Source organism: Ahaetulla prasina, chromosome 3, assembly GCF_028640845.1.
Source record: "Ahaetulla prasina isolate Xishuangbanna chromosome 3, ASM2864084v1, whole genome shotgun sequence".
NCBI classification, from domain to species: domain Eukaryota; kingdom Metazoa; phylum Chordata; class Lepidosauria; order Squamata; family Colubridae; genus Ahaetulla; species Ahaetulla prasina.
Window position 1 is genome coordinate 8,496,145 of NC_080541.1, and position 26,460 is coordinate 8,522,604.

General features: G+C 41.8%; 2 protein-coding genes across 2 annotated transcripts; both read left to right on the forward strand.

Annotated features, from left to right (window-relative positions):
• Positions 1–16,017: 16,017 nt before the first annotated feature.
• On the forward strand, positions 16,018–17,126 carry LOC131194175 (mas-related G-protein coupled receptor member H-like). Its single transcript, XM_058174899.1, has 2 exons — positions 16,018–16,438; positions 16,742–17,126. Exons 1-2 carry the CDS (start codon positions 16,018–16,020, stop codon positions 16,939–16,941), a joined length of 621 nt encoding a protein of 206 aa, XP_058030882.1. The 3' UTR covers positions 16,942–17,126.
• A 3,760-nt stretch (positions 17,127–20,886) lies between these two features.
• On the forward strand, positions 20,887–21,824 carry LOC131194176 (mas-related G-protein coupled receptor member H-like). Its single transcript, XM_058174900.1, has one exon. It carries the CDS (start codon positions 20,887–20,889, stop codon positions 21,661–21,663), a length of 777 nt encoding a protein of 258 aa, XP_058030883.1. The 3' UTR covers positions 21,664–21,824.
• Positions 21,825–26,460: the final 4,636 nt, after the last annotated feature.

Sequence of the window (26,460 nt, forward strand, 5' to 3'; positions counted from 1 at the left end):
TATTCCCCCACCCAACCTCATTCTTTTGACTACTGACCTCATCAAAGGGCAAGTTTTTCCTCATGGTGCAACCGGAACCATTTGGAACTGAAAACTGTAGAAATGGTAGTAGACTTTAGGAGAACCCTTCCATATTTCCACCTCTCACAATACTAGACGACACAGTATCAACAGTAGAAACCTTCAAATTTCTAGGTTCTACCATATCGCAAGATCTAAAATGGACAGCTAAAATCAAAAACATCATCAGAAAAGGACAACAAAGAATGTTCTTTCTGCGCCAACTCAGTAAGCTCAAACTGCCCAAGGAGCTGCTGATCCAGTTTTACAGAGGAATTGAGTCTGTCATTTGCACCTCTATAACTTCTGGTTTGGTTCTGCAACCCAACAAGACAGACACAGACTTCAGAGGATCATTAGAACTGCAGAAAAAACAATGGCTACCAACCTGCCTTCCATTGAGGACCTGTATACTGCAGGAGTCAAAAAGAGGGCTATGAAAATAGTTCATTTTGAGGTCATTTTCTTATTCGTGAATAAATAAGGAAGTCACTGACTGTCTTGACCATAAGGGGTGTGTGTGTTATTTTAAAATGTCAGTCAGCCACTTCTCTTCTCTTGTCAGACAAAGCTGTGGCAAAATCTATTTCCCACAAGATTTTGAGGGGAAACCTCTGTTATATACAAGAAGAGAGCTGGCCTTCATTTTTGTCTTTTCTATTTTGATTTGAAAGCGCAATGGACGGACAACTAACAGCGTGAATTCTGCAGCCCCAAAACCAGATTAAGAAAACACATTATCTCTGTTCACAGAACTCCTAATGTTCTTCAAATGAATCAAGATCATCCTTCATAGGATGATCTGCTTTGTTCAACGTTTTAAGAGAACTTTTGTTTCTCACAACAGGCTGAACCAGAAACAAATCTAATGTCTGGTAAAAATGAAAAAGGTCCTGTCAGATTTGAACAATGGGCCCTGTCCAACAAAATGAAATTTAATGTGGAGAAAAACAAGGTTTTCCACTTAGGCAGGAAAAAAACCCAAAGGTTTTAGGTGAAACCTGGCTCAAAAATGGTATCTATAAGAAGACCTTGGTGTCCCAGTGGATGATGACTTAAACATGAGTCAACTGTGTGGGGCAGATGCCAGAAAAGCTAATATAATCCTTGGTTGTATAAACAGAGGCATAGAATGAAAATCACGTGAAGTATTAGTACCGCTTTATAAAACCTTAGTAAGACCACACCTGGAATACTGTGCCCAGTTTTGGTCACCTTATTATAAAAAAGTTGTTGAGACTTTGGAAAATGTGCAGAAATGGGCAACGAAGATGATTAAGGGCTTGGAGACTAAAACATATGAAGAACGGTTGCAAGAATTGGGTATGGGTAGTCTAGAGAAAAGAAGGACTAGGGGTGACGTCAATCGAAAGGTTGGCAGTTCAGGAGTTCGAATCCCTAGTGCCTCGTAACGCGGTGAGCTCCCAGTTCCTTGTCCCAGCTTCTGCCAACCTAGCAGTTCGAAATCATGTAAAAAAATGCAAGTAGAAAAATAGGCACCACCTTTGGTGGGAAGGTAACAGTGTTCCATGCGCCTTTGGCGTTTAGTCATGCCGGCCACGTGATCACTGAGATGTCTTTGAACAGCGCTGGCTCTTTGGCTTTGAAAGGGAGATGAGCACTGCCCCCTAAAGTCGGGAACAACTAGCACATATGTGCGAGGGGAACCTTTACCTTTATGTGGACAACAGAGTGAAATCTGCAGTCCCAATCCAAAAAAAAAAAAGGATTAAGAAAACACAATTTGTCTGTTCATTGAACTTCTATGATTCTGTATTCCTCAACCATGTTACTGTCTCCCCTTCATCTGGAGCCTTCTGCTTCATCAACCTCTATGTGATAATGGTAGCTGCCATATTTCTCTCATTCTGCTATGTTCCTGAAAACTCACAACCAGAAAAGACACACACACACACACACACACACACACACACACACACACACACTTGTTTTCCTCCAAAAGACCCATCCCCCTAAGGTTGATCATGCATTCTAACAAAATTCACAATTTTGAAAAAGCTTCAGAACGTAGGAATAGTTATACATTAAGAGGAAAGGCCCATGAATTTTCTCACACAATTTTCCTGCACGAACAATTTAAGAGTCTCAAGCTGTTGTAGAAATCAGCAGAGCAGTTTGCTTGAGCTTGGCTAAATGAAAAAGTTTTCCAAATAAAGACAAATAAGACTTTCACATTAGATTGGATGATGTGAGATATTTTTTAGTTTGTTCCTTCTTCCAAGTTATGATCACATGTTTAAGCCCTTCCTTTGCAGATTGGAAGTGTGAGCATTTTAACTTCCAAAATTCAGAGAAGAATATTAAGCAAGTTCTCTGTGTTTTTTCTACCTAAGTTTGCGGCTTGGGCCACATAAATGCACTGTTCCAATTGTCATTGCTTCAGTTGCAGCCAAAAGGAATCTCATTTATTAATATTATTATTATTGTTTCGATTTCTATACCGCCCTTCTCCCAAAGGACTCAGGGCGGTTTACAGTCAAAGTAAAATCAATTAATACAAAGGAAAATTTAGAGTTGATTGAAGAACTTAAAACCAATAAAACCCCTTATTAAAACCCCACTAGGCCAGTCCTGCACGGTGAAACAGAAATGTTTTCAGCTCTTGTCGAAAGGTCCGAAGATCAGGGAGTTGACGGATACCTGGTGGTAGCGTGTTCCAGAGGGTTAGTGCCCCCACAGAGAAGGCCCTTCCCCTGGGTGTCACCAGCCGACATTGACTGGCCGACGGCACCCCAAGGAGAACCTCCCTATGGGAGCGCACTGGTCGATGGGAGATCGCCGGTAGCAGCAGGCAGTCCCGTAAGTAACCCGGTCCTATGCCATGGAGCGCTTTAAAGGTGGTAACTAACACCTTGAATTGCGCCCGAAAGACCACCGGAAGCCAGTGCAGCCTGCGCAGGAGAGGTGTTATATGGGAGCAACGAGTCGCTCCCTCTTTCACCCGCGCGGCCGCATTCTGAACTAATTGAAGTCTTCGGCTGCTCTTCAAGGGAAGCCCCATGTAGAGAGCATTGCAGTAGTCCAGATGAGGGCGTGAGTGACTGTGCACAAGGAATCCCGGTGTAAGAAGGGATGCAACTGGCATATCAGGCGGACCTGATAAAAAGCTCCCCTGGCGATGGCCATCAAATGCTCTTCTAATGACAGTCGTGCATCCAGAAGGACGCCCAGATTGCGGACCTTCTCTGTGGGGGGCAATGACTCGTCCCCCACAGACAGCGATGGCCTCAGCTGATTATACCGGGACGCCGGCATCCATAGCCACTCGGTCTTGGCGGGGTTGAGTCGGAGCCTGTTTTTCCCCATCTAGACCCGCACGGCGGGTCATTTGATCATTAGATTCTGAAAGAGATCTGCCTGTCTCTTCTAGAGATTCCTCCTACAATCACCAGGTAAGCCAGCAGTAAAGGTAGCACTTGAGTGGTAGTAATTCTTATTTGCAAAGTACATTTTCAGCCTTTTAGTTCAGGAGAGGACTTGGGGACTACTAAGATGGTATAGAATGGCAACTGCATATAAAGAAAACCTATATAAAATGTTTTATCGATGGCATATGTCACCAGAAAGGTTAGCAAAAATGTTTAAGGCTAAATCAGCTAAATGTTGGAAATGTTCGCAATTGCCAGGATCATATTTTCATTGGATTAGAATACAAACATGGTTAGAGGAAATGTTACACCAGTGTTGTGACTTGTCCTCCCTCCTCTCCTCAGCCGGGCCCCTCACATCTCCAACTGGGCCTTTTATCAGACTCCGAGTCTGATAATGAAGATGAAAGGCCTGTCATGACTCCAGCCCCCAGCCTGGCCCCATGCCTAGAGAGGATTCAAGGAGTGAAAGGACAAGCCCAATAAACCTCACTCATACAGCGTGTGTTCCTTGGGCTCAGCCTTCAGAGCAGGAAGCCAGCCAGGTGGTGGAATTACCCAGGCCTACTTCCTCTGACCCCTCCCTTTCCCAGACGCTGACAGCAGAGCCAGCTGAAGACAATTCAGGGTGGGTGGATCCTTGCTTCCGGAGATCTGAGAGGCGACGCCAGCAGAAGGAGGGGTGGGGCAGGCCTGGATAAATGCTGAGTCATGGAGCCACACCCCACAGCCTTTATAAAGGACCTGCTTTTGACATTCCAACCTTGAGTCAAGCAAAGTCTTAGCTAGTTTGCTGATATCGGACCCTATCGCTGAAGTCACAACTTGGTCTCCTCCCTACCATGATAAACCTCGAAGGAACTTGGCAAGCTGCAGAGGCTTCATTGCCAAGTTTGTTACGAACTTCCTTGATTCATTCGTCGGAGTGGGAGTGGGACATGGCAACCAGTGTATAGAATTAAAACCAGAGATTTTTCTATTGGGCATTTTACCAGAGAGATATAGTAAAGAAGATACGTATTTAATTATATGCATAATAACAGCAGCTTGCCTGCTTGCCTTCCCCTCCATCTCGGGTTCCACTGCCTGCATCCAGCCTATGACGAGGGACACTTTCTTCCTTCTGCCGCAGCAGCCGCTGCTCAGACCAGGTGTGTGTGTGTTTGTGTGTGTGTGTGAGAAAGAGAGAGAGAGAGAGAAGGAAGGAAGGAAGGAAGGAAGGAAGAAAGAAAGAAAGAAAGAAAGAAAGAAAGAAAGAAAGAAAGAGGAGTCAAAAATTGGTGTTTTTCCTTAACTACCAACAGGATTTATAGCCCACTGTAAAAGCTGCCTAGGCAAAGTAGCAATTTGGGCAATCCGGGGATCTTCATGATAATAAATATGATTAAAAATCTATTAACACCCGTTGGTTAGCAGATGGTTCATGAATTTCATTCATATAACGGTGAAAGGAGAAAGAGACTTCAGCTCCTTGATCTTTTTATTTCACAGATTTCTGGCATATTTCCCATTGATACATCCCATCATTTCTTTGTTTTGATCCAGGCCTGGTTGCTTCCGAAGATTCTCTGAGCTTGTGTTAAAACTTTTTTGGGGGGGAGGGCTATTGGCATAGCCATAGTCCTTTGAAAGAAGGTTGAAAGAAACTTGTTTAAAATATTTGTGGCATTTGTTGCAAATCTTAGTTCTTTCTGAGCCTTGGCTTTTCAGATTTTATCCTAGCAGACTTGGGCTATATGCTGGTATTCTATTTTAATTATGAGCTCCCTCTTTCCATCTTTTTATACTTGTCCTTTTCCCCCCTCTCAGTTTGTCAGACAGTTCTTTATGCAACCAAGCTGACTTCATTTATGGTGTCTTGGTTTTTGAACTAGACGGTGCTGTTGTTTCTCTGTAACATATAATACTGTGTTTCTCCCAAAATAAGACCCAGTCTTATATTTTTTTGCCACCAACTAAGGCACCAGGTCTTATTTTCAGAGGATGTCTTCCATTGACTCACTTCACGGCTGCTGCACGAACAGCCACACCCAGCAGGAGCCCGCTACCAGCCCACTTCTTAATAATAATAATAATAATAATATCAGAGTTGGAAGGGACCTTGGAGGTCTTCTAGTCCAACCCCCTGCCCAGGCAGGAAACCCTACACCATTTCAGACAAATGGTTATCCAACATTTTCTTAAAAATTTCCAGTGTTGGAGCATTTACAACTTCTGCAGGCAAGTTGTTCCACTGATTATTTGTTCTAACTTAGTTCTAGATTGCTTCTCTCCTTGATTAGTTTCCACCCATTGCTTCTTGTCCTGCCTTTGTGGGCTTTGGAGAATAGTTTGACTCCCTCTTCTTTGGGGCAGCCCCTGAGATATTGGAACACTGCTCTCATGTCTCCCCTAGTCCTTCTTTTCATTAAACTAGACATACCGAGTTCCTGCAACCGTTCTTCATATGTTTTAGCCTCCAGTCCCCTAATCATCTTTGTTGCTCTTCTTTGCACTCTTTCTAGAGTCTCAACATCCTTTTTACATTGTGGCGACCAAAATTGAATGCAATATTCCAAGTGTGGCCTTACCAAGGCATTATAAAGTGGTATTAACACTTCACGTGATCTTGATTCTATCCCTCTATTTATGCAGCCCAGAACTGTGTTGGCTTTTTTGGCAGCTGCTGCACACTGCTGGCTCATATCTAAATGTTTGTCCACTAGGACTCCAAGATCCCTCTCACAGGCACTACTATTGAGCAAGGTACCACATATCCGGTACCTATCTTCTGCAGCTGCTTGCCACCACTTGCATACTTCACCTCCAGCCTCCATTTTGCCATCAGGAAAGGCCTCTGCAGCTGGGTTGATGCTTGTGATGCCCCCCAGATTCATTTTGCCATTGGAGGCCTTCTAGAAAGGCCTCTGCAGCCGATAAAAGAGCTGCAGATCAATCCGGCAAGGCGAGGCAGTTGTCGGTGTGTGAGGCCTGGTTGCAACTGTCTGAAGGTAAGCAGCTCAACCCCTCCATCCTCACCTTCACTTGGCTTATATTGGGCGCACGTGTAAGAATCAGGCTACAGATTATTTTCAGGATACGTCTTATTTTGTGGAAAACATGATATATGTGGGCATGTGCATAATTTTGTATTGATTTATTTATTTTGTGGTGTTTATGTAGTGTATATTGGAGGTGGTGAACCTTTGAGAACTGTGTGCAATGAAAAATTTCATTTTAACGTATACAGATAAGTGCACGTTCAAAGTGACAGTACAGTTATTCTATTCTATTCTATTCTATTCTATTCTAGTCTAGTCTAGTCTAGTCTAGTCTAGTCTAGTCTAGTCTAGTCTATCTAGTCTCCCTTCCCTTCCCTTCCCTTCCCTTCTCTTCTCTTCTCTTCTCCCCTCCCCTCCTCTCCCCTCCCCTCCCTACCTCCCTCCATTTCTCTCTCTCTCTCTCACACACACAGACACACTCACTCACTTACTCTCTCACACACACACACACACAACTTGGGTTCCATAGACATCTTCATCCGTCTAGGGTTGACTATGCATTCAAGCAAAGTTGACAATTTTGAAAAAGGTCCAGAACTCACAAAAGGAAATGATTATACATTACGAGAAGGTCCATGAAATTTGCAAATTCTACTGTAGAAACTATTGAACAATCTCAAGCTGTTTTAGAAATCAGCAGAGTTGATTGCTTTAGTTTGGGAAAATGAAAATATTTTCTAAATAAAAATGAATTTCACATCCAAATTAAGCTGCTTTTCAGCCAGGCTTTTTTAAAAAAAAGGTTGTTCCTTCTTCCAAGTTAAAAAAGTCACTTCTTTCACAAACTGTGTTTGTAAACATTTTAACTTGTAAAATTCAGAGAAGACTATTAAGCAAGTTTGCTGTTTTTGTTTTTTTTTCTGCACAAGTTTGTGGCTTGGGCCACATAAATTCTCTGTTCCAACTGTCATTGCTTCAATTGCCAACCAACGAGAAATCTCATCTGATTGTTAGATTTTGATAGAGAATTGCTTGTCTCCTCTGGAGATTCTTGCTATCATCAACAGGTAAGTTTGCAAAATACCATTTCAGCCTTTTAGTTCAGGATAGGATTTGGGGACCATTAAGATTAGTTAATACTACAGAATTCTAGGGGCTGCCACAAAGAAAAGGGAGTCAAGCTATTCTCCAATGCCCCTGAGGGCAGAACAAGAAGCAATGGGTGGAAACTAAAACAACATATACTCCTTGATTTTCTAAGTATATGAAATCCCATGCACCGCCTGCCCCACCACATACATTGGACAAACCAACAGAAGAATAAGTGCACGCATTGAAGAACACAAGAATTCATTCAAAAAAGAGGAACCAACTTCTTCCCTGGTCCAACACTTTAAAGTCACAGGACATGATATTGACTTTAAAAAGACCAGAACTATCGCCAAAACTGAACACTTTAACAACAGAATAATCAGAGAAGCCATTGAGATAGAAAAACGCCCACACAGCATGAACAAACGAGATGACACCTCCCGCCTACCAGCCATTTGGAAACCCGCCCTTATTGACAAACGAGTCCCTAACACGAGGAATGACACCAGACCCACACTCACAAGGTCCACACAGGATGTCACCACCGCATCCACCCAGAAAGCAGACCCAAACCCACACTGATCATGAAGCACGACCAAGGACCAGAAGCCAGACCGCAGCTGCAACATTAGCCATTTCAAACCCCTCCAATCCATTCATGCAGCAGACTGACACCCACTATGAAGATGTAGCACGACCACAAAGCCAAACAACAGCTATGCAGCTCACCAGCTCAAATCCCCTTGCAGCACAGACTAGACTGAGCACAACCAAGCCCCCACCAACACAGGACACATCCCCATCCAATCAGAGCACAGAAAAACCCCCATCCAATCAGAGCACAGCCAAGCTCCCACCCAATCAGTTCAAACCCCCACTAGCAGTTAAAAGGAAGAAACAGCTGCGATCACACATTGCTCCCAGAAGCACGAAGCTGAAGCCTGAAGATGACGAATGAGACTTCGTCGAAACGTCGCCAAGACACTTCCAATTTTACACGGGAGAAAACCCGAACAACCAAAGACCTATATACAAACACCCGTGAAAACCTCAGAAAGCAAATATATATATATATATGTAGGTCTTTGGTTATTCGGGTTTTCTCTTTACTTATATATATATAAGTAAAAAATATGCATCAACTATATCAATTTTATATGATGAAGGGAACAATAGGACAGGAACGGTAGGCACTTTTGTGCTCTTATGCACGCCCCTTATAGCCCTCTTAGGAATGGGGTGAGGTCAATAGTAGACAGTTTTTGGTTGAAGATTTTGGGATTTTGAGTAGAGACTACGGAGTCAGGTAACGAGTTCCAAGCATTAACAACTCTGTTACAGAAGTCATATTTTCTGCAATCAAGTTTGAAGCGGTTGACATTTAGCTTGAATCTATTTTTTGCTCTTGTAATATTGCGATTGAAGCTGAAGTAGTCTTTTATAGGAAGGATATTGCAATAGATGATTTTGTGTGTTAAACACAGGTCATGTCGAAGTCGACGGAGTTGTAAATTTTCTAATCCCAGGATTTCAAGTCTGTTGGTATAAGGTATATAAGAGACCTCCTCAGACTTAGGCAGGAAGAGTTCCGTTAGTAGCAAATATTCATCAAGCTAATGGATGTATTTGCTCTGCAGACTTTGTTTGTTTATTTATTTGTCGAGTATGTATTAGATAATATATATAAGTATAAGCATGAATTGAATAAAACGTAAAGGTAAAGGTTCCCCTCGCACATACATGCTAGTCGTTGTGGTGGTGCTCATCTCCATTTCAAAGCTGAAGAGCCAGCACTGTCCGAAGACATCTCCGTGGTCATGTGGCCGGCATGACTCAATACCAAAGGCGCATGGAACACTGTTACCTTCCCACCACAGGTGGTCCCTATTTTTTGTACTTGCATTTTTTACGTGCTTTCGAAACTGCTAGGTTGGCAGAAGCTGGGACAAGTAACAGGAGCTCACCCCATTACACGGCAGTACTAGGGATTCGAACCACCGAGCTGCCGACCTTTCGATCAACAAGCTCAACGTCCTAGCCCCTGAGCCATTGAATACATAACATGAATACAATTAAAGGGAACATTAGTACAGGGACGGTAGGCACACTGGTGCTCTTATACACACCCCTTAAAGACCTCTTAGGAATGGGGTGAGGTCAACAGTAGCCAGTCTAAGGTTAAAAATTTGGGGATTTTGTGATGAAACCACAGAGTCAGGTAGTGCATTCCAGGCATTGACCACTCTGTTGCTGAAGTCATATCTTCTGCAATCGAGTTTGGTGTGGTTTATCTTAAGTTTGTAACTATTGTGTGCTTGTGTATTGTTGTGATTGAAGCTGAAGTAGTCATTGACAGGTATGTCATTGTAGCAGATGATTTTATGAGCTATGCTTAGGTCATACCAAAGGCGGCGTACTTCTAAATTTTCTAAGCTCAAAATTTCAAGTCTGGTGGCATAAGGTATTTTGTTGCGAGCAAAGGAGTGGAGGACTCTTCTTGTGAAATATCTCTGGACATGTTCAATTGTATTAATGTCCAATATGCAGTGTGGATTCCAGACAGATGAGCAGTATTCGAGAATTGGTCTAGCAAATATTTTGTACGCTCTGGTTAGAAGTGTAATATTACTGGAGAAGAAGCTATGCAAGATTAGGTTTAAACCCTTAACACCTTTTTGGCAATGTTGTTACAGTGGGCTTTGGCACTTAGATCATTTGATATGACTATCTATCTATCTATCTATCTATCTATCTATCTATCAGATATATATACTTTGTCATGATTTTTTACTCCTAGTCTGCTTCAGCTGGGACAAAATGACTACAATATCTCAAGGGGTACCCTAACCATCTGGGATCAGGCTGCTTGAGTCATGGCTAAGAACTGAACAGAAAAGATGTGCAATTCTTGAAAGAGCTTCCTTATTGCTAAGAAGCTTTGAACAAAGCACGTCCTGAAAACTGAACAGTGAAATTAATATTCTTCCACATGGTTTAAAAAAGTAAACACTTTTTATGGATAGTTTAAGTAACTACTGCACCAGGGAGAGAGAAATTTTTTTATTGATTTTATTATATATATATTTTATTGTTCTGAATTGTGCAGTCAATGAGATTCAGCTAGCATTCTAGTTTAATAAATTAAAATTATAGTCAAATTACCAGATGTTCAGACTGAATTTTGTGGTTTTAGCCATCTTCGGAGTCGATGGTGTTTTAAGTGATGCTCCAAATGTTTTGGGTCTACACTCAAGGGCCCCTATTACTTCTGATCATAATTTCATTATATTATTACTTTGTTTTCTCTCTTTGTATATTTATGACCAGTAAAAACTGTTCCTTCCATTAGTCCTATAGTTGCTTAGAGAACAGTTGTTGAGTCCTGTAACCCGCTTGGCACCAGATGTCCAGAAACTCCAACATCTTCTTGATCCAAGTGACAACTGGTCCCGGTAAAAATTTCTTTAAGTTATGTCTCATTTTACTGTTTATTGGAGAGCCCCTCTTCATCTATTGTTGTTATTGTTAATGTTAGTGGTTTTCTCCTTCTCCTCCTCCTCCTCCTTGTTGTTGTTGTTGTTGTTATTGTTGTTGTTGTTGTTGTTGTTGTTGTTGTTGTTGTTATTATTATTATAGAAGGTAGGGATGACAATATGATAATTATGGAGGAATGATTGAATCCGCTCTTCTTTCTTTTCTTCTAATAGGAACTTCCATTCAAAAAGCAGAGCTTATTGCTGCATTACAAAAATCTCACCTTGAAATCAGGGATGGGTTCCAATTTTTTTTACTACCGGTTCTGTGGGCATGGCTTATTTGGTGGGCGTGGCTTGGTGGTCATGTGGCTGAGTGGGCGTGGCCAACTTGAAGTTACTCAGGGCAAGGTGGGGTGGCACCTTGCTATGAATGACATCACGTTGGCCACGCCCACTCATTCACATGACCAATGCTGCAGAGACAGGGCGATTTCCCCCGGGGGACAGCCAGAGCTTCGCCACTTCCTCTTTTCCTCAGAGGAGCTACCTCCAAGTCCTTGTGAAGGGACACACATACTGTCAGCCTCCGTGTCAAGGTTCCAGAAAAACCTCTTCTGCATAAAGAAAACTCAGAAGCCATTGTTTTTCAGAGTTCTTTACTAGCATGAGGAAACTGGCACACGATGAGTGAAATTCCAAAACTGAATTTCCGGATTCTTTTCCCCAGTTATACAAACCCCAAGAGTCCCATCCCCTGACCCCTTTGATGGTCACATGGTCCCACGTTCTCCCAGTTCATTCGAATATCTTCTTGCCACTCTTCCTGCAGATGTGAACCCCATCCGACCTTGACCGTCTGAAGAATGTTACCATACCCCTCAGCCCCTTCTTCCCTCAGGAGAAAATGTGGCAGCGTCTGGAAACCTAAAGTCTAATATGGTTTCCAGGCCTGACAGGCGTCCCCTTGGAAAAGAAGCTATATCCTAGGAAAGAAAACAAAGAGTCGATAAAGAAGAGTGTCAGTGGTCCACACTTCCTTCTACCCCCCTCCCTCTCCAAGAGGTTTTTAGGTTTGTCAGGAAAGTGTCGTGAAATTGTTTAATCAAATTGTCCGCATTTACTTTCCAACTTTTGACCCAAGTAGATTCAGATAATGGATACTCCTTCCAGTGGACTAAATATTGTAATTGACCTCTATATAGTCTAGAGTCAAGGATTTTCTTGATTTCATAGTGGGTTTCACCTTGGATTATCAAGGGTGGTGGGGGAGCGGCAGGTTGAGGTCTCAGACCAGACTGTCTAGCAGGTTTTAATAAGCTGGTATGGAATACCGGGTGTATTTTCCCCAACATTTGAGGGAGTTTGAGTTGGACGGTAACGGGATTAATAATTTTTACAATGGGGAAAGGACCCAAAAATTTTGGACCGAATTTTCTGCTGGGTATTCTCAACCTCAGATACTTAGTAGATAAGAAGACTTTATCTCCAATGCGAAAAGGGGGTTGAAGGGAACGGTGTTTGTCAGCTTGGGCTTTGTAATTCCGAGCTGTCACAGCTAAGGCCTTTTTTGTATTCTCCCAACCTTTTTTCAATGAATTCATCCAGTCCGTTAGGGAAACGGAAGTGGGGGGTGGCACAGGGAGTTCAGGCATTGGAACGAAGTCCATGCCGGTGGTTACTTGAAAAGGGGTTAACCCCGTGCTGCTGTGTACAGCATTATTATATGCGACTTCTGCAAATGGTAACAAATCTGACCAGTTTTCTTGTTGGTAATTTACATAACACCGTATGTATTGTTCTACCATCGAGTTTAATTTTTCAGCCGCTCCATTGGTCTGCGGATGGAACCCAGAACTAAGTCCTTGAAATGCTTCAGCTTGCGAGGCAAAGCTCGGCCTGGGGCCCCCAGGAAAGAAAGGTGCTGAACTGGCTGGTTGCCATTGGTACTGGATCCACCCTTGTCCAGGATAAAATGCCCAGCCAGGAGGAATAGAAGCAGCTGGAGGCAGTGTAGGCCTCTGTTGGCGGGAAAAGTCAATTGGAGGGGGGAGTTGCGATTCCCCCCCAAGTCCCTGGTGCTGCCTGAACTTCCTGCCGTCTGAAGGAGGGAAGGGAGGTCCTCCTGCGTTCATCGGAACGGCTTTGAGCTTCAGTAATTTCTCTCTCTCTGGTGGGAGGGAAGGTGAATTTAGGCTGAGCTAAAGGCTCTCGAGGCCTCACTTCCAAAAGCTCAAAAGTTTCAGGGAGGTCTAATAGGGACTGGGATTTCAGGGGGTTTCTCAGGTCCCAATCCAGTGACTCTCCCGATTCTCAAGGTTTTACTGTCCTCCAGTGAGGTTGAGAAGAGGGAGGGGGCTCTCCATTCCGCCCTGGGGAAATGTTTTCTCCCGAACGACAGCTTACCCATGAATCGGAGTCTTTGGGCCGTGCTCCAAGCTGACAAGCAGGCTCTACCACTTCGGGTTTTTGAGTCATATCTTCCAATGTGATTTCAACTAGACTGTTAGATTCAAGTTTCTGTGCTGCATCCATGCTTTCAGATAGCTGCTCTTTCATCTTCACTGGGTCTTTGCACCGCTGTGGAGGTTGCGGAGGCTGGGGCCCAGCACCCCCCTAACGGGCCCCCTCTGAGTGGAGGAGAGGGTACCGTTAGCAAAAGAAAGTTAGGAGTTTTGGAATAATGTCAAGGTTCCAGAAAAACCTCTTCTGCATAAAGAAAACTCAGAAGCCATTGTCTTTAGAGTCCTTTACTAGCATGAAGAAACTGGCACACGATGAGTGAAATTCCAAAACTGAATTTCCGGATTCTTTTCCCCAGTTATACAAACCCCAAGAGTCCCACCCCCCTGACCCCTTTGATGGTCACATGGTCCCACGTTCTCCCAGTTCATTCGAATATCTTCTTGCCACTCTTCCCGCAGATGTGAACCCCATCCGACCTTGACTGTCTGAAGAATGTTACCATCCCCCTCAGCCCCCCTTCTTCCCCTCAGGGGAAAAATGTGGCAGTGTCTGGAAACCTAAAGTCTAATATGGTTTCCAGGCCTGACACTCCGCTTTAATTTGGTGTATTTCTCCTACTAGATTATCTGACTGTTTTATTACCTTGTTAAAAGTTTGCTCTACTGAATGTCTTACATGCTTTATGGAGGAGGGGGGAGGTTTTCACTGTTCCCAGCATTGGCTGACATTGCATGTGTGGGAGAGGGGAAAAGCCCTTTTTAAAATAGATGTTTGAATTGCTTTGGCGCGTGAATGTAACGGCAGCTGCTGACTCCACATTCCATCCAGAAGGTTGACAGAGGGAGAATATCGGAAGTGAAACTACATATGGCTGAGGAGGAAGAAGACATTGGACTATTACTGTATTGACCTCTAGTAGGAGGAGGGTTCTGGAGAGAATATGATTCTGTGGTTTTGATTTACTTCCAGTTCCAGCTTTGCTTTTACTGTATCCAGACTTGTATGATATAAATTACCAATTTCTTCAACATGATGGAGTTGGGTTTTTATTTTCTCAAACACTGATCTGGGGCAGGTTGACACATACACAACACAACACAACACAACACAACTGACGCATACAAAATGTAAAAGCAGCTGCACTTCATTCAAAATGGCCCCTGCAACAAGCAGGAACCTCACACAGCCACAAAAAGCTCCAAAACTAACTTTCACACTTTACACACATACAACACAATACAACTGACTCACACATAATGTAAAAGCAGCTGCACTTCACCCAAAATGCCCCCTGCAACAGCAGGAACTTCACACAGCCACAAAAAGCTCAAAAACCCACTTTCACACTTTACACACACACAACACAACACAACACAACACAACCGACTCTCTCTCTCACACACACACACATAAAATGCCACATACTGCTTTGTGAGATTCTGTGTGTTTGTGTAGTTCGAGTGAAACACTACAGAAACACACCAAATTTCAGAAAACTGCACAAATATTTTATTTTATTTATATTTTTTAGATCAGGGGTCTCCAACCTTAGTAACTTTAAGGTTTGTGGACTTCAACTCCCAGAGTTCCTCAGCCAGCAAAGGCACTGAGGAGATGGATTGCAGACAGGCAGGCAGGCAGATTCAGTTGCTAGCTGATGCAACTGATTGCGGAAGCTGAAGGAAAGCGAGCCCAAAAGGAGCAGTAATTCTGTAAGTAGGGAGGGGGGATTGGGTGGACCAGAGGAAAAAAAGATTTTAAAAGGCTCCTCTGACAATCCCAGCTGAAGTTGCCTAATAGCAGCCCAGAACCTCTTAACTCAGCTGGGATCGCCAGAGGAGCCTTGTAAAACCTTTTGTTTTAACAACCTCTTCGGCCGAAGCGGTTGCTGAAAAAAAAAAAACTTTTAAAGGATTCTGATGATCCCTGCTGATCCGCGTGATCATCAGAGGTTGTTTTTTTTACTTTTCAAAGCCTTTTTTGGCTGAAGAAAAGTTGCTTTTAAAAGTAAAAAAACCCCCAAACCTCTGGTGATCAGGGAACCAGTTCAGGAGCGTGGCCAGCCAGCCATTACTACCGGTTCTCCGAAACCCAGCAGATTTTTACTACTGGCTCTCCAGAACCGGAGAAAACCGGGAGCAACTCACCACTGCTTGAAATACTAGAGCAGAATATTCTGAGTATAATATTTTAGACATTTTGTCAATTATTTAGATGAGCACAATAATATGTTTGTTTATACTATCAGATACTCCATTGTATTCATCACCTGCTGTTATTTATACTGTGCAATATTTATTTGCAGTGACTGACTCTGCCCACTGCCAGTAGTTCAGTCTGTACACAAAGAAGTTAGAGGTGAATATTCAACTGTGTCATATCTTCACAGCTAACTTCTTTGTAGATAGACTGAACTGCTGGCAGAGGGCAGATGACAATGTTGATGAATTATTTAATCCAATCTGTTCTCTTTTCTTTCAATAGGAACTTCCATTCAAAAAGAAGAGATTATTGGAGCATTATAAAAGTCTCTTGATAAATTTCAGCCTGGCAAACATGAATGAAGAGTATTTGGAATATAATGCTACCGGTGTTTTCGACAAATACCAAAGGTCCAAATATTTTGAAATCATCATATTCATCATCTGTTCTATTGGAGTCCCCTTAAACGGAATTGTTATCTGGCTACTTGGATTCCAAATTAAGAGAAACCCTTTCACCATAATGATTCTTAATTTAGCAATTGCTGACTTTGGGTTTCTCGCAATTTGGGAAATAGTTTGCAGTTGTTCTTTTATACAATTTATACATTTTATACCATTTGGAATTCCCTTTATAATCCTCAATTATCTTTCCTACACCTTGTATATCAATGGTCTCTTTCTTCTGACAGCCATCAGCATCGACCGGTGTGTGGCTGTCCTCTTCCCAATCTGGCATCGCTGTTCCCGGCCAAAACATTTGTCCCCTGTTGTGTGTGCCTTCGTCTGGATCTGCTCTTTCCTCTTGGTTGGAATTTTGAACATTCTGGATTTTTTATTTTATTATCGTGGCCTTTCAAATTTCCATTTGGTTCTGACTGCTGTGTTTTGCCTTCCATTCATTACAATCTCTACTCTGATCCTATTTGTCAAAATATGTCTTAAACCTAAACAGATCAAACGTAGAAGACTTTTAATGATGATCTTAATTACTCTTCTCTGTTTCCTTATTCTTAATCTTCCATTAAATATTTATGGGTTGTATGCTTTTTATCCTTACCTGAGAGATTCTTTCCAAGGTATTCCGCTGAATGTGTACATATCTTTGGGTGGTTCCCTAAACAGCAGTGTTAACCCAATAATCTATTATCTAGTTGGGAGAAAGAAACGAGCTCAGACCAGGGAGAGCATCAAAGTCGTTTTTGAAAGAGTCTTCAAGGAAGATGAAGCTCCTGAAAGCACAGAAAAATCTACAAATAGAGTTTCAACCCCTCTGTAAAAATGTAATTTTAACTTGTCCCTAATCTTGGATATTGCTTGACTACAAAAATGTGTCTCTTGCTACAAAAATAAAATATGAACTTATTTTGTTTCCCTCGGAAAAGTATGTTGTCAGCGTTCATCTTGAAGACTGGGGAAAGATGTGGAAAGCAAGGATGTTCCCTCCACTCCTATAAACTAACTACCCAGAACCATGCCAAAAAATTATGAAGATGATGGTACCGTAACTAAAACTGTTTTGAACTGAGGTCCATGATACAGGGCTATAACAAACCTGTCTCTCTAACTGACCACCTGGGAGGGGATGCATCCACACACACACACCTATTGTAGGCTGGTAGGCTCTTTGCACAGCTTATGGCTGTGGATCCAGTCCATGTATTCTTGGACCAAGAGGCCTTGCTCATGGTCTCTCATGACCTCCAGGCTGGACTATGGCAATGGACCTTACATGAGACTGCCCTTGAAGGGTACTTGGAAGCTTCAACTGGGCCATGACACAGATGAGCCAATATTCACCCATGTTATACTTTTCCGCCATTGTAACATTTCGGTTGGCCTTCCATGCTCCTTCTGAGAAAAATGTTCACACACAAAGCTGAAGTGACAGATTGGGCTTCTAAAGCTATCCTGTTGCTTGGCCATTTAAGAGACTGCAGCTGTGGTGCTGCAGGAAACAGGCAATTGATAGATGACAGGCATAACTAATCTAACTTTACTTTTCCTGCCTTCATGAGATATAACAGATCTCAAAAATGCACACTTGACTGATAAGAAATGCCTGTTAGATGTGTTTGCTTTGATAATCACTAAATTCACATGATGCTTTTTTGCAAGCGTGGCCATCATGCTGGAAAATTTTGTCTCTGGTCCTTTGATTTGGGAATCCTCAAGTGTCCAACTCTGGAAAGATTCAAATGGATTTCATCTCCACCCTTGGTGTGATTTATTTAGCTGTAGCCTGGGAGGCAACGGATCATGTGCTTTGAGGGAACACCAACCAAAGTGTGGGATCTCTCTAAAACCACCTAGGAGAGTTCACACAGAGTGCTAAACCAGAGTTGATGGCATTAATCTCAGTTTTCTGGCTTCACACGACATGCTGATCTAATAAGCATGGTGTCAGTTTTGGAAGGCAATTTGCTTTTTGCTTCTTAACTGCCACATATTTTAGCTGGGGAAGTTGGGAGGGGGTTGTTGTTGGAGCGGTAGAAAGTTAGTCATAACAACATTCCATATTCAAGGATTTTTTCCTGCATCTGATGTAGACTGCCTGAAGACTGTATCCAATTGAGTTTGAAGAGTTGATTGGACAATGTGATGAACTTGTGGGTGTGGGGCAGGGCTGTGAACTGACAATTGGGTGTGGAAAACCTCGAAGCTTTCAGTTTCGGGTTTTCCCAGCTGTGCCAACATGACATCTCTAATAAATTGGAACTTTGAGGAACCTCAAGCCTCAGAGCTTTATTTCATTGGGGGTGTTCCTTAGAACCCTGACACATGGCTTGTTTACAAACCCCAGTCACACTTTAGCTTAGCATAATATATGAACTCAGAAAACAGTGATCTCCAACCACAAGAAATTTGTTCCTAATTATTGTCTCTAAGCAGAGCAGTCAATTTCATCATCATCTTACTTTCAAATTCCATTCTTCCATTGTGGGGTACATACTCTTCCTTCCATTTTTGCACATATAAACAACCTGGCAAACTCTAGGTAGGCCACATCTAACAGAAAGATTCTTAAATGCTAGTTTTCATTTATCGTACCACAAATCACTGTGGGAACCAAAACTCAATTCATGACCTTAAAACTCCTATCGCCTTGTGAAATGATGGTATCTCCAAGTGCTTCCTTTGCATCTTGTGTGCGATTACACTTTAAATTGCAAAAATCAGAGATAACACAAGTTGTTGTTTTTTTCTTTCTGAGAAGGTTTGCAGCTGGGTCCAGCTCAATTCCTCTTTCTCTGAAGCAGGAACTAACTGCATCAAGTGGAGGCCAACGGGAGTCATTGAAAAAGATCTCATCCTTAGATTCTGAAAGCAACCTGCTGGTTCTGTTTGGAGATTCTTAGCATCATCAGGTACGCTTCTGTTTTTGTAACTGTTATTTGCAAAGTACTCCATTCTGGGGATCATCAGGATGGGATCAACTAATCCCGCACGATCCTCTGGCCAATAATGGAACTCAATTCAGCAGCAATTTTTTGTCCAGCATGGTGCGACACCACTCTTCTCATGCCTGACTCCAATAAATCTTAATATGTATATTTTATGAGTTCCATTCTCATGCTACTAATTGCCTCCTTCTTCTTCTTGTACCGTATCCAATGTTGGGATTCAAGTAATTTAACAACCGGTTCTCTGCCGTAATGATTTCTTCCAACAACCAGTTCACCAAATTGCTCAGAAAGTTAACAACCGGTTCTCCCAAAGTGGTGCAAACTGGCTGAATCCCACCACTGGCCGTATCCGTCATTGGATGATGGCGATCATGTTGGCAATCTTATTTTTATCAACAGCCACACAAAAAAGTGCTGTTTATTAATTGTAGTTGGTACCTTTTTAAAGGTCTTCTCCAAATTTTTAAAATTCTTTTCCGATAGTTATTGCATTGTTGGTCTTCTGAATGGAAAAGGGAAGTGGGTAGTCGTATCTCAGGAGGACCCTCCCTAGTTTTCTGGAAGGTAAAAGTAAAGCGAGGGAGAAGAGCTTTCAGACTTGGAAGATCCTGTTACTGCCAACACGCAATAAAGGTAATATTAGTATTCATGTCTTGTGCTTTTTGTTTGGACTACCTTGCTGATATTAATCTTGCTGATCCATGAGCTTTCACGCCTGAAAGTGGAACTTGTGTCTCTTCGCTCTTCATACTGTATCTTAACTTCTCCACCTCACTGACCTTGGGATATGCTAGTAAAACAGATGAATAAGCTGGACTGAATTTGGTGAAATATTTTCATTTACTGTTCCTGGCCAGTCGTTTCCAAAACGGGCCTCCTGTTTTGGATGAAGCTGCTTCCACATGATTTAAAAAATAATCCTATTTTGTGGATAGTGGAAGCAACTATGGCACTGAGGGGATATGTTTTTTGATTGATTTTACTTTATTTTTTTTAACTTTTCATTGTTCTGAATTGCGCAGTGAATAAGAGTCAGCTAGCACTCTGGTTTAATATATTATAGTTATAGTCAATTGGCCAGATGTTCAGATTGGATTTGGTGGTTTTAGCCCTCCACCATGAGTCCTTCTGAAAGACCTGGGATAGACAGATGTGGTGGTTTGATGGAGTTAAAGGAATTGCCACAGTGTCCAGGTTTTTCAAAAGAAATCTGCCTTTTGCTATTGACTGATGGTGATTTTCTCAATTCCGATGGTGTTTAAGTGATGCTTCAAATGTTTTGGGACTACATTCAAGTGCGTCTATTACTTCTGATAATAACTTCATTATATTATTACTTTGTTGTCTCTCTTTGTATATTTATGACCAATAAAAACTGTTCCTTCCATTAGTCCTGTAGTTGCTTAGAGAACAGTTGTTGAAACCTGTAACCTACTTGGCCCCAGATGTCCAGAAACTCCAACATCTAGCGTGGCTCTTCTTGATCCTACTGATAACTGGTCCCGGTAAAAGTTTCTGTAAGTTATGCCTCACTTTACTGTTTATCTGAGAGGCTGTCTTCATCTATTGTTGTTGTTGTTGTTGTTTTTGTTGTTGTTGTTATCAGAGAAGATAGAGATGACAATATGATAATTATGGAGGAATGATTGAATCCACTCTTCTCTCTTTTCTTCCAGTAGGAACTTCCATTCGAAAAGCAGAGATTATTACTGCATTACAAAAGTCTCTTAATGGATTTCTGCCTGAAATACTAGAGCAGAATATTCTGAGTATTTTATTTTAGATTATTTGTCAATTATTTAGGTGTGCACAAAAATATGTCTGTTTATATGATCATATACATTATTGTATTCATCATCTGCTCTATTGGAATCCCCTTAAATGGAATAGTTATCTGGCTACTTGGATTCCAAATTAAGAGAAACCCTTTCATGGTATTGATTCTTAATTTAGCAATTGCTGATTTTGGGTTTCTTGCAATTTTGGAAATAATTTGCATTTGTTATTTTATACATTATATACATTCTATACATTTTATATATTTACAAATTCTCTTGAATATCCTCCTCTTTTTTTCCTGCACCTTGTATATCAGTGGTCTCTTTCTTCTGACAGCCATCAGCATCGACCGGTGTGTGGCTGTCCTCTTCCCAATCTGGCATCGCTGTTCCCGGCCAAAACATTTGTCCCCTGTTGTGTGTGCCCTTATCTGGATCTGCTCTTTCCTCTTGGGTGGAATTATGAACATTCTGGTTTCTGTATTTAATTATTATGGCTTCTCAAATCTCCATTTGGTTGTGACTGCTGTGCTTTGCCTTCCATTGATTACAATCTCTACTCTGATCCTATTTGTCAAAATATGTATTAAACCTAAACAGATCAAACGTGGACGACTGTTAGTGATGATCTCGATTACTCTTCTCTGTTTCCTTATTTTTAGTCTTCCATTAAATATTTACGGTTTATATGGTCATTTTGTTTACGATAGTTATTCTTTTCAAGATATTTCACTGAATGTGTGCCTACCTTTGGGTGGTTCCCTAAACAGCAGTGTTAACCCAATAATCTATTATCTGGTTGGGAGAAAGAAATGAGCTCAGACCAGGGAGAGCATCAAAGTCATTTTTGAAAGAGTCTTCAAGGAAGATGAAGCTCCTGAAAGAACAGCAATATCTACAAATGGACTTTCAACCCCTCTGTAAAAAAGTAATTTTTACTTGTCCCTAATCTTGGATATTGCTTGACTACAAAAATGTGTCTCTTGCTACAAAAATAAAATATGTTTCCCTCGGAAAAGTATGTTGTCAGCGTTCATCTTGAAGGCTGGGGAAAGATGTGGGAAGCAAGGATGTTCCCTCCACTCCTATAAACTAACTACCCAGAACCATGCCAAAAAATTATGAAAATGATGGTACCGTAACTAAAACTGTTTTGGAACTAAGGTCCAAGATACAGGGCTGCAACAAACCTGGCTCTGTAACTGACAACCTTGGTGGGGATGGATCTACTGTAGGCTAGAAAGATCTTTGCACAGCTTATGGCTGTGGATCCATTGCATGTATTCTTGGACCAAGAGGCCCTGCTCATGGTCTCTCATGACCTCCAGGCTGGACTACGGCAATGGACCTTACATGAGACTGCCCTTGAAGGGTACTTGGAAGCTTCAACTGGGCCATGACACTGATGAGCCAATATTCAGCCATGTTGTACTTTTCAGCCATTGTAACATTTCGAATGGCCTTCCGTGCTCCTTCTGAGAAAAATGTTCACATACAAAGCTGAAGTGACAGACTGGGCTCCTAAAGCTATCCTGTTGCTCAGCCATTTAAGAGGCTGCAGCTGTGGTGCTACAGGAAACACAGGCAATTGATAGATGACAGGCTTAACTGATCTAACTTTACTTTTCCTGCCTTCATGAGATATAACAGATCTCAAAAATGCACACTTGACTGATAAGAAATGTCTATTAGATGTGTTTGCTTTGATAATCATTAAATCCACACGATGCTTTTTTGCGAGCATGGCCATCATGCTGGAAAATTTTGTCTCTGGTCCTTTGATTTGGGAATCCTCAAGTGTCTAACTCTGGAAAGAATAACATGGATTTCATCTCCGCCCTTGGTGTGATTTATTTAGCTAGAGCATGGGAGGCAACGGATCATGTGCTTTGAGGGAACACCAACCAAAGCATGCAATCTCTGTAAAACCACCTAGGAGAGTTCACACAGAGTGCTAAACCAGAGTCGATGACATTAATCTCAGTTTTCTGGCTTCACATGACACGCTTATCTAATAAACATGGTGTCAGTTTTGGAAGGCAATTTGCTTTTTGCTTCTTAACTGCCACATATTTTAGCTGGGGAAGTTGGGAGGGGGTTGTGGTTGGACGGTAGAAAGTTAGTCATAACAACATTCCATATTCAAGGATTTTTTCCTGCATCTGATGTAGACTGCCTGAAGACTGTATCCAATTGAGTTTGAAGAGTTGATTGGACAATGTGATGAACTTGTGGGTGTGGGGAAGGGTTGTAAACTGACAATTGGGTTGGAAAACCTCGAAGCTTTCAGTTTCGGGTTTTCCCAGCTGTGCCAACATGACATCTCTAATAAATTGGAACTTGAAGGAACCTCAAGCCTCAGAGCTTTATTTCGTTGGGGGTGTTCCTTGGAACCCTGACACATGGCTTGTTTACAAACCCCAGTCACACTTTAGCTTAGCTTAGTGTATGAACTCAGAAAACAGTGATCTCCAACCACAAGAAATTTGTTCCTAATTATTGTCTCTAAGCAGAGCATTCAATTTCATCATCATCTTACTTTCAAATTCCATTCTTCCACTGTGGTGTATTCTTAAATGCTACTTTTCATTTAACATAACATAACAACAGAGTTGGAAGGGACCTTGGAGGCCTTCTAGTCCAACCCCCTGCCCAGGCAGGAACCCTACACCATCTCAGTCAGATGGTTATCCAACATTTTCTTAAAAATTTCCAGTGTTGGAGCATTCACAACTTCTGCAGGTAAGTCGTTCCACTTATTAATTGTTCTAACTGTCAGGAAATTTCTCCTTAGTTCTAAGTTGCTTCTTTCTTTGATCAGTTTCCACCCATTGCTTCTTGTTCTACCCTCAGGTGCTTTGGAGAACAGCCCGAATCCCTCTTTTTTGTGGCAACCCCTGATATATTGGAACACAGCTATCATGTCTCCCCTAGTCCTTCTTTTTATTAAACTAGACATACCCAGTTCCTGCAACCGTTCTTCATATGTTTTAGCCTCCAGTCCTCTAATCATCTTTGTTGCTCTTCTCTGCACTCTTTCTAGAGTCTCAACATCTTTTTTACATCGTGGAGACCAAAACTGGATGCAATATTCCAAGTGTGGCCTTACCAAGGCATTATAAAGTGGCACTAACACTTCACGTGATCTTGATTTTATCCCTCTGTTTATGCAGCCCAGAACTGTGTTGGCTTTTTTAGCAGCTGCTGCACACTGCTGGCTCATATCTAAATGGTTATCCACTAGGACTCCAAGATCCCTCTCACAGGTACTACTATTGAGCAAGGTACCACATATACGGTACTGGTGCATTTTGTTTTTTTTGCCTAAATGTAGAATCTTACTTTTTTCACTGTTGAATTTCATTTTGTTAGATAGCGCCCAATGTTCAAGTCTGTCAAGATCCTTTTGTAACTTGAGCCTATTTTCTGGAGTGTTGGCTATTCCTGCCAGCTTGGTGTCATCTGCAAATTTGATGAGTTCCCCATCTATCCCCTCGTCCAAGTCATTGATGAAGATGTTGAAGAGTACTGGGCCTAAAACAGAGCCTTGGGGTACTCCACTGCATACTTCCCTCCATGTGGATGTAGTTCCGTTGAGGACTACACGTTGAGTGCAGTTGGTCAGCCACTTACGAATCCATCTGGTGGTGGTGCTGTCTAACCCACATTTTTCTACTTTATTTAGTAGTAGGTTATGGTCTACTTTATCAAATGCTTTACTGAAGTCCAAGTAAATTATATCGACAGCATTCCTCTGGTCTACTAATTTTGTCATTTTGTCAAAGAATGCGATAAGATTAGTCTGGCATGATCTGTTTTTGACAAACCCATGTTGGCTTTTGGTTATTACTTTGTTTGCTTCTAGGTGTTTGGTGATTCGTTGCTTGATTATCTTTTCTAGAATCTTCCCCGGTATTGAAGTCAGGCTGATAGGTCTGTAGTTTCCTGGGTCTGTTTTTTTCCCTTTTTTGAAGATGGGAACTACATCAGCTCTTTTCCAGTCCTTTGGCAGCTTTATCATACCACAAATCACTCTGGGAAGGAAAACTCAATTTATGACCTTAAAACTGCTATCACCTTGTGATATGATGGTATCTCCAAGCACTTCCTTTGCATCTTGTGTGCGATTACAGTTTAAATTGCAAAAATAAGAGACGCATATGACACAAGTTGGGTTTTTTTTCTTTCTAAGAAGGTTTGCAGCTTGGTCCAGCTCAATACTTCGTCCTCTGAAGCAGGAACTAACTGCATCAAGTGGAGGCCAACGGGAGTCATTGAAAAAGATCTCATCCTTAGATTCTGAAAGCAACCTGCTGGTTCTGTTTGGAGATTCTTTGCATCATCAGGTACGCCTCTGTTTTTGTAACTGTTATTTGCAAAGTACTCCATTCTGGGGATCATCAGGATGGGATCAACTAATCCCGCAGGATCTTCTGGCCAATAATGAAACTCAATTCAGCAGCAATATTTTTTTCAGTATGGTGCGACACCAGCCTTCTCATGCCTGGCTCCAATAAATCTTAATATGTATATTTTATGAGTTCTATTCTCATGCTATTAATTGTCTTCTTCTTCTTGTGCCGTATCCAATGTTGGGATTCAAATAATTTAACAACCGGTTCTCTGCCTTAATGATTTCTTCCAACAACCAGTTCACCAAACTGCTCAGAAAGTTAACAACCGGTTCTCCCAAAGTGGTGCAAACTGGCTGAATCCCACCACTGGCCGTATCCGTCATTGGATGATGGCGATCATGTTGGCAATCTTATTTTTATCAACAGCCACACAAAAAAGTGCTGTTTATTAATTGTAGTTGGTACCTTTTTAAAGGTCTTCTCCAAATTTTTAAAATTCTTTTCTGATAGTTATTGCATTGTTGGTCTTTTGAATGGAAAAGGGACGTGGGTAGTAGTATCTCAGGAGGACCCTCCCTAGTTTTCTGGAAAGTAAAAGTAAAGCAAGGGAGAAGAGCTTTCAGACTTGGAAGATCCTGTTACTGCCAACACACAATAAAGGTAATATTAGTATTCATGTCTTGTGCTTTTTGTTTGGACTACCTTGCTGATATTAATCTTGCTGATCCATGAGCTTTCACGCCTGAAGGTAGAACTTGTGTCTCTTCGCTCTTCATACACTATCTTAACTTCTCCACCTCACTGACCTTGGGATATGCAGTAAAACAGATGAATAAGCTGGGCTGAATTTGGTCAAATATTTTCATTTACTGTTCCTGGCCAGTCGTTTCCAAAACGGGCCTCCTGTTTTGGATGAAGCTGCTTCCACATGATTTAAAAAATAATCCTATTTTGTGGATAGTGGAAGCAACTATGGCACTGAGGGGATATGTTTTTTGATTGATTTTACTTTATTTTTTTAAACTTTTCATTGTTCTGAATTGCGCAGTGAATAAGAGTCAGCTAGCACTCTGGTTTAATATATTATAGTTATAGTCAATTGGCCAGATGTTCAGATTGGATTTGGTGCTTTTAGCTCTCTACCATGAGTCCTTCTGAAAGACCTGGGATAGACAGATGTGGTGGTTTGGTGGAGTTAAAGAAATTGTCACAGTGTCCAGGTTTTTCAAAAGAAATCTGCCTTTTGCTATTGACTGAT